The sequence below is a fragment of the Poecile atricapillus genome, chromosome 3, assembly GCF_030490865.1.
Source record: "Poecile atricapillus isolate bPoeAtr1 chromosome 3, bPoeAtr1.hap1, whole genome shotgun sequence".
NCBI lineage: Eukaryota > Metazoa > Chordata > Aves > Passeriformes > Paridae > Poecile > Poecile atricapillus.
This window is the reverse complement of record NC_081251.1, coordinates 90,495,853-90,503,961: the sequence shown is the minus strand read 5'-3', so window position 1 is coordinate 90,503,961 and position 8,109 is coordinate 90,495,853. Positions and strand designations below refer to the sequence as shown.

General features: G+C 50.5%; 1 protein-coding gene across 1 annotated transcript; it reads left to right on the top strand.

The window, feature by feature from the left end:
• The first annotated feature begins 2,518 nt into the window (after positions 1-2,518).
• Positions 2,519-6,076, top strand: SIX3 (SIX homeobox 3). Its single transcript, XM_058835955.1, has 2 exons — positions 2,519-3,516; positions 5,862-6,076. The coding sequence occupies exons 1-2, from the start codon at positions 2,756-2,758 to the stop codon at positions 6,052-6,054; spliced, it is 954 nt and encodes a 317-aa protein (XP_058691938.1). The 5' UTR covers positions 2,519-2,755; the 3' UTR covers positions 6,055-6,076.
• Positions 6,077-8,109: the final 2,033 nt, after the last annotated feature.

The following is an 8,109-nucleotide window of genomic DNA, read 5'->3' as shown; positions in this document are numbered from 1 at the left end:
TTCATCAGGAGTACTCATAGAATGGCTGCAACCTAAAACTGAACCACCAGTGTATGATAGTCCGTGAGATTAAAAAAACCCATGCAACCCAAAACAACAGAGGCGGTTTGGATGTTTTTCTGGAAATACATTTTAAAGTAGTTTAATTTGCAGCTCGAAAAAAATGGAATCAAATATTAAGAAACTCCCGCAGGAATTCCCCCCACTCTCCCCTCTGTAATCCTTTACATAAAAGGAAAGGATTACAAAGAAAAAGATTTTGTGTGTGTGTGTATTAAAATCTTTGGTTAAACATATTGTTGTCCAATTAATACCTCCAAGTCCATTTGTAGAGGGGCTGAGAAGTCTCTTTCCCTCCTTAGCTGTACGACTGGAAATATGAGCCAGGGAAGGTGGGAGGGTAGAAAGAAGTTTTTCCCAAGTCTGTTAACAGAAGTGCTTAAGCAGATCACTAAAAATTAAGAGGACGAATTATTTCCATTAGGACTATGAAGCCATGTAGCACACCGATGACAGTTTAGTGGAAATCAGATGAATGTGTAATACAGCGAGCTTTTTCCAGTCCAGCAGCTCTTCCAACTGGACCTATTCATCTGCCACTTGGAATTATTTCACGAGGAGTGCGCTGTGAAAGGATCACAACCAGTTTGGAGCGCAGCTAAAGAACTTCTACCACCCATAGCAGTATTATTATTATCCTTCGGATAGGGCAAGTCACGCTATGTTTTCACATTTTAATTGTAATATCTCACTTCCCCCCCTCCTTCCCTCCATTGATGTCTGAAAGTAGTTTGGGCTCCAAGCCTCACCCCTCGATCTCCATCGGAATGCAGAAAAGATCTTTAAAAAAGTTTTGAATTCCTCAATGATTTTTCTTCTAGAAAGGCGGCTTAGGATAATTATTTCAGCTTTATTGAGGGCAGATTAGTTGAAGTCTGGATGCTGCGTTTCAATACTCGTTGTACATGCCTTTACAATGTCGGTATTGTTTGCTACTGTGTGTGAACCTATTCAAAATATACACTTTTTAACACCAAGCAAAGTCCTGTCTAAATATACACAGTAAGTCTGGAAAGATGTCCATGACCCGTACAAATCTCTGTAAATCACACTTCCATAGCTACAGAAACCAAACAAAAGAGTTACCAGCTCAAGATGCTGATTAAATCTTCTTAAAAGCAACATACCTAATAATAAATATAGTTGCATGGTAGCAAGGTCTGACGACCCAGCTGTGTCTTACTGAGGGATGGACTCAAGCCACCACCACGGATAATTTCCCTGTTCTCAATTTAAAGAAAAAAAAAAAAAAAAAAGGGCTCAAATCCACTTTTTCCCACATCCCTTTCCTCGTCCTTCCAGAAGACCCTTGGAAGTTGGGGACAGAAATTGAGGAGGAAAGGGAAAAAGGAGAGGTATGGCGTAAAGCCCTGGCGGATTTGGGGGTAAGGAACAGCCTCGCAAGGTCGCTGGGCTCCGGAGAAAGGAAGGGACGAGAGGACGTGAGGCGAGTAGTAGAAGGAAAGCCAGAATGCAAGAAAAACAAAGTGGAGCGAGGGAAGAGAAAGGAGAAGGAAAGGGAAGACGAGAAGGAGCGGGAGGGCGTGGAAGCGAGGAGTGGGACGGGGGAGGCAGCGATCGGGGTCGGCCGGGGTCGGTCGCGGAGCCGGGCGGCCGGAGCGGATCCAGGCTGGGCGCCCTGGGCGGCTCCCGGCGGAGCGGCCGCGGAACTCCGCGGGCAGCGGATCCCTCGTTCCGCGGAGAGGGGCAGGGAGCAGGAGAGGGGAGGAGAGACTCTTCGGTGAACCAGGGCTAAACCCAGCCTGTACTGTATGTGCCTGCTTCTGGGAGGGTCACCGGCGTGAGGATGGGTCTAATGATCTCATCTTTCTTTTCTTCCCCGGCACTATTAGTGCTCAGATAGGCAGAATGAAGTGAAACTACGTGCAAATCATGTGTAAATTGTCTCAGTTAGGAGCCCTTTATCCGAACGTGTATCCCAGCCTGGCCCATTTACTTTTTCCCCATATCTCCTTTAGCTTTAACGAGGCTCGTTAAGATCACAATAATATTCCACCCTCTAATTGCTCATCCCATTCAACAAATATGTGCACACTGCTTTTCGCATTATTTGATCCCTTATTTAGGAGGGGTGTGGAGAAGGAGGGGGGAGAGACAGGGAGAAGGGGAAGTGCTGAGATTCGGAGTTGCAAAGATTAAGGAGGAAAAAAAAAAATCCAGACAACAAACCAGGCTTTTCCACCAACCGCCCGGCTTCCCTCCCCCCCGTGCATTTGGGCGAAGTGGTAAAAACCTTCCTTACGTACTCCGTAATGATTGGCAGGGCTGACAGTGATTGGCAGTGGCTGCCATGGCAACGCCACAACGACACTCAGAAGACCAATAGAAAAGCGAAACAAAATGTTTCAGCTCTGCACTCACTGTGGATTTAGGGGAGATATTATGAGGCTGTTGTCATTAGGGCGATCGCTGTTGAATCACTGAATCCTGACTCGGCGGCGGCGCGGGGCCGGGTGTGTGTGAGTGCGTGTGCGTGTGGGGTGTGGGGTGTGTGTGAGCGCGCGTGTGCGTGTGCCCGCGTGTGCGTGTGAGTGTGTGTGCCCCCGTGCCTCTATGTGGCTGTGTGTGCGTGTGCGGGTGTGGATGCGTGCGCGGTGCGTGTGCCCTTTCCTCCCTTCTTCCTCCCTTTCTTTCTTTTCTCCTTGATTTATCTCCCCCTCTCCCCGGTCATCCCATGGTGTTCAGGTCCCCGCTAGAGCTTTATCCCACCCATTTCTTCTTGCCAAACTTCGCCGCCGATCCGCACCACCGCTCCCTCCTTCTCGCCAGCGGCGGCGGCGGCAGCGGCAGCGGCTCGGGCTGCAGCCCCGGTGCCGGCGGCGGTGGAGGCGGCAGCTCCCGGGCACCCCACGAAGAGTTGTCAATGTTTCAGCTGCCCACACTCAACTTCTCCCCGGAGCAAGTGGCCAGCGTCTGCGAGACGCTGGAGGAGACTGGAGACATAGAAAGGCTGGGGAGGTTCCTCTGGTCGCTGCCGGTGGCGCCGGGGGCATGCGAGGCCATCAACAAGCACGAGTCCATCCTCCGCGCCCGGGCGGTGGTGGCTTTCCACACGGGCAACTTCCGAGACCTCTACCACATCCTGGAGAACCACAAATTCACCAAGGAGTCCCACGGCAAGTTGCAGGCCATGTGGCTCGAAGCGCACTACCAGGAGGCCGAGAAGCTAAGGGGTCGCCCGCTGGGGCCGGTTGATAAATACAGGGTGAGGAAGAAGTTTCCGCTGCCCAGGACCATTTGGGATGGCGAGCAGAAGACGCACTGCTTCAAGGAGAGGACTCGCAGCCTCCTGAGGGAGTGGTACCTGCAGGACCCTTACCCCAACCCCAGCAAGAAAAGGGAACTGGCTCAGGCCACGGGGCTCACCCCCACGCAAGTAGGCAACTGGTTCAAAAATCGAAGGCAAAGAGACAGAGCAGCGGCGGCTAAAAACAGGTCAGTGGGGCTGCGGTGCCACGCTCCGAGGCGGGGGGCGAGGTGGGCGGCGGGACCTTGCGGGCGGACGGCCGCGCTCCTCTGCTCGGCAGCCGCCTGGGCTGCAGCGCGCCTCTGCCTCTCCTTTCCTCCTTCTCTTCTCCATCGGGGAGAAATCGGCTCCCCCGCCGGGCGGGTCGGTCTCCTCCCGGAAGCCACAGGGATGCGACGGGGATAGGCACGGCTCAAAGTTGCCTGACGTGCCTCCAAGCCTGCCCCGGCTCCCTACGGGCTCCCGGGGTGCAGACAGGGCTGAGGCTCCCGGCGGGCGTGGGCAGCTCCGCGGGCTCGCGTGTGTAAATGTGCCCGGAGCACATCGGCTGCGGCCGGGGCAGCGCCCGACTCTCCCGGCCTCCCTCCCTCCCTGCAGCGGCGGCTGGGGCGGGGGACGGAAAACCCCACGGCTCCGGGTCGGTGGGCTCCGGTTTGGCTTTAGGCTTGCCGGCATCTGTGCCTGGCCGGGCTCTGGCTCGGTTCCCTCGCCGACAGGCCGAGGCAGGCTGTGCGGTTCAGAGCGGGTTTCGGCGGTGCCGGCGGCTCTGCTCCAATTGTTCGTGCTGCTCTGCATGCGCAGCGGGACCAGCACAGGCATACCCCAGAGCTCTTTGGCTCATGGAGAAGCGAAAAAACAAACAAACAAAAACATTTAAGAGACCGGGAATCTTTTTTTCCCCTGCATTTCCATTTCTGTGTTTACACCACATGGCGACCTGGCCTCCTAGTCTTGTGTTTTCTGTGCATTTACACTTGCATTTATTTATTTGTGTGTCTCTCGGTGTCTTTTTTTTTTTTTTTTTCCCCTCCGTTCTGTTTTGCCATGAAAAAAGCGAAGCACCCTTCTTCCTTTCTTTTGCTTTCTTTCTTTCTTTCTCATTACTGTCGTAAAAGTTATTTTGTAAATAGAACTGGACCCTTAATCTGGTTGGACACACCGGTTTTATTTCAATTTAAGTTTCGCTACCACTGTAAACGTGTAAACAAAAACTCCTTCTTATAAATGCTGTCTCTTAAATTCTTCCTAATTATAACACTGGTGCTACTGATTAAAGATTCTGTAGGAGAAATGCAACCTAAAAGTGCCTGGCTATTTAATTTCCATTAAATGGAAAACAGATCAGCTTAAGACTGTAAATAAACAGAAGTTGCCTACGGATGCTTTTGTTGACTCAACGCTGTTGACAGCAGATGAATGCACCAGGATTTTTAAATGGGAGAAAAATCAAAGACGCTGAACTTAAAATAATGAGAAATGTAGAACAAACCGGCTACGTTTTTGTGTTCTTTGCGGGAAGTTAAATAAAAAATACCCCGGTGAGAAACATTTGAGCAAAGAGTGTGTTTTGATTCACACTGGCAAACTGGCAATCCTAGGCGCTAGAGGTTGAGGCTGGCTGCTCAGTCCAGGACTTCTAGCTCTTTTCCCTGAATTGGGCTTTCTTTGGGTTTTGAGTGGAATAAAAGGACCCAGAGGAACATTTACAATCCGCTAGGGAGCCTAAAAAAGTATTTATCGCCTCTTAAAAAAAAAAAAAAATTCAAAGGTAATATTTCCTTAAGCGTTGACAATGAAAGAACAAACACTTTAAAGCTGATTATTGCTTTCAGATGAAAAAAGGACTTAAATTCAAGGAGAGAGAAGCGCTGTGTTCCACATTCTCCTTCTTTTATTTTATTCATAGCGCCGTGTCCCTGGGACAGGACCTCCCTCCTTCGCTACCGCAGACCCAGAGCGTCTGTGCACTGGGAAATATTTAGGCAGGTGTTAGCTAGGGCACAAAATGGGGATCCAGTACAATTCTTGTCCGCTACGGACCGCTCCCTGAAGCTTTTCGCGGTGTTAAAGGGGCTCACCCACACAAGGATTCTCCTAGGCCCGCCGTGCCGAGGGGATGAATGAATGGCGCTCCGGGGAAAGAGAAGGCGCTGCTCGTCCTTTCCAAACGCGGGCGCAGTGCAGCGCTTGTCCCCGCGCTCCCTGTCCCGTTTCAGACCGCGGCCCCTGTCGCTGTGTGTGCGCTGGGCTCCGTCCCCACGGGCCGGCCTGACCCTGCAGCGGGGGCAGCGCGGCCCGGGCTCACGGCTTGGCCCTGTATCCCCCGCCGCTCTGGGCTGCGCAGGGCGCTGCGGGATAGCGGCCGGGCCGGGCCGGGACTGCACCCTGCGGCGGAAGGTCCGCTCCGGGCCGGACCGGGCCGCGGGCGCGGGCGTCCCCGGGAGGGCGCAGGGTCGGGCGGGCGCCGTCCCCTCGGCCGCGCCCGGTGTCTGAGCGGGGCTGTGCTGTTGTTTTGTCTCCCGGCGCGATGCAGGCTCCAGCACCAGGCGATAGGACAGAGCGGCATGCGGTCGCTGGCAGAGCCCGGCTGCCCGACACACAGCTCGGCCGAGTCTCCGTCCACGGCGGCCAGCCCGACCACCAGCGTCTCCAGTTTGACAGAAAGAGCCGAGACGGGCACTTCCATCCTCTCGGTAACCTCCAGCGACTCGGAATGTGATGTATGATATCGGAAAACAAACAAACAAAAAAAAAATCCAAATCCAAACAGCCAAGCACCCTCTCCCCGTCCCGAGCAAAACAAACCGAGGCAACCTAGAATCAGGACACACACACGCATGCACGCACACACACAGCCGGGAGGAAAGAAAAGGCCAAACCCGACCCAAACATAATAGCAAACAAACAGACAGGGATCAGAGAATCCACCACCACCGTCAGCCAACACCACCACCAAGAGATGGAGCTAAAACTTCAACAGTCACAAACGCTGGTGCTGCAGCGGGAAGGGTGGGGGGGAGGGAAATAATAATTATTATATATATAAAAAGAAAGAAAAAAAAAAACAAAGCAAAAGTGACAATTGTATTCTTTTTAGGACAAGCACGATTTCTCCTTTGCGCTTTTCCATGGACGCATTTCACCCACTTGCATGATGATGATGATTAAATTTGTATCTGGGAAAAAATATTCTCTATAGTAAAGGAAAACAAACAGAAACCAGACAAACAAATGCAAACTCCGATCGAATTTGTACAAAAATCAAAAATAAAAAAAAATTAAAAGGAACTCCTTGAAGAGGGAAATAACAAAGTTTATCGCCTTTTTGTTGGTCCTGTTTCTCTCTCTTTCTCTCTTCCTCTCTCTTTCTCTCTCTCTTTTTTCTTTTTTCTTTTTTCTTTTTTTTTTTTTTTTTAGTCCAAGTGATGTTTCAGCCAAGATGCAATTTTCTGTTTTTTTGTTCCGCAGACAATCATTTTATTCGTAAGCACCTTTTTTTCTACACTTCTGTCACTGCCTGTGTGGGTACTGGTTATAAATGTGGAAAAAGAATAGTTATGACTGTAACAGATTTTTATTTTTATTTCAAAATTTTATATGAATTATGTATATCTTAATGATGCGGTCATTTTCCCAGTTTGTAATATATGTGTAGAAATGCTTGTATATGATATTTGCTCTCCTCTTTCTTTCTTCCTCCCCTCTCTCTATCTCCCTCCCACCCTTTCTCTGTCTCTCCTTTTTATTTTCCTTGACTCGGTGTTCCTTGCACAAACTTAGCTGTCAAAATCTGACGTGCTAGGTTTCCAAAAGGGACCTCAGCGATAGAAAAAAAAAAAAAAAGCAAAAGAAAAAAAAAAAAAGCTTAGGGTGCAACTGTAGTTATCTTATGCAAAAGCTATTTTGAGTATTTCATAGCAGCTTTGGGGGGTCTCTTCTTAAACTCCACGTAGGACGCTTAAACTATTGTTTCCTTAACTGCGTGTTTATCTATATGTACAAACTTTCTAAATCAAATACAGTATTCCATTTTCTTATCTACCCAGCGATGTTGGTGTTTCTGTTCGCCACGGAAAATCACTCCTTCCCCGTGGGCTCCTGGCCCCGCACTCTGTCCCGCCGCGGGCCCCGCAGCGCTGCGCGGCCCCAGCGCCCCTGCGGCCCCCGCCTTCCCCGGCTCGGCGGGGCACCCCGGAGGGATTTTACAGGGGCCGAGCGACCCTGCGAGGAGGCTGCGGGCGGCAACGGGGGCACAGTGCTGCGATAGCGACGGCAGCGAGGGGCACAGCCGTGTCCCTCCGTGTCCCCTTCGCCACGGCGGGCTCCATCGTTTCCCCCATCCCGGTTATATTTGTGTGCACCGCGAGCTTTCCCCGACCGCCTGCCTGCAAGGACGGGTGTCTCCAGAGAGCGGTTAAGACATTTCGGGATTTGTTTTGTAGCTTTAAATGAAAACAAAAACAAAAACTCCTCGCCCTTAACGGGTTGCAGCTCCTCCCCTCGAATCCGGAGTATATTGTAATGTGCTGAAAGAAGCCTTTATTTGCATGACTAACAGTATTTCAGCATCTTTCTTTCCTTTTCCTTTTTTTTTTTTTTTTTCTTTTTCCTTAAAGTTTTGCTTTGCCCTGGGCAGATTATTCAGCCGTGAATTAGCAAGGGGTAAATTCTAAACTTGTTTTTACTTGAAAATACAATTTTGAATATTACCAGGGATTTAGAGAGAAACGTGACTAGAATTTCTTGACCATTTCCAAACTAATATGGACTTCCGATCTACC

Coding starts and splice junctions, on each gene's coding strand:
- SIX3 (XM_058835955.1), top strand. CDS start 2,756: ATGGTGTTCAGGTCCCCGCTAGAGCTTTATCCCACCCATTTCTTCTTG. Junction 3,517..5,861: donor GCAGCGGCGGCTAAAAACAG/GTCAGTGGGGCT, acceptor GGCGCGATGCAG/GCTCCAGCACCAGGCGATAG.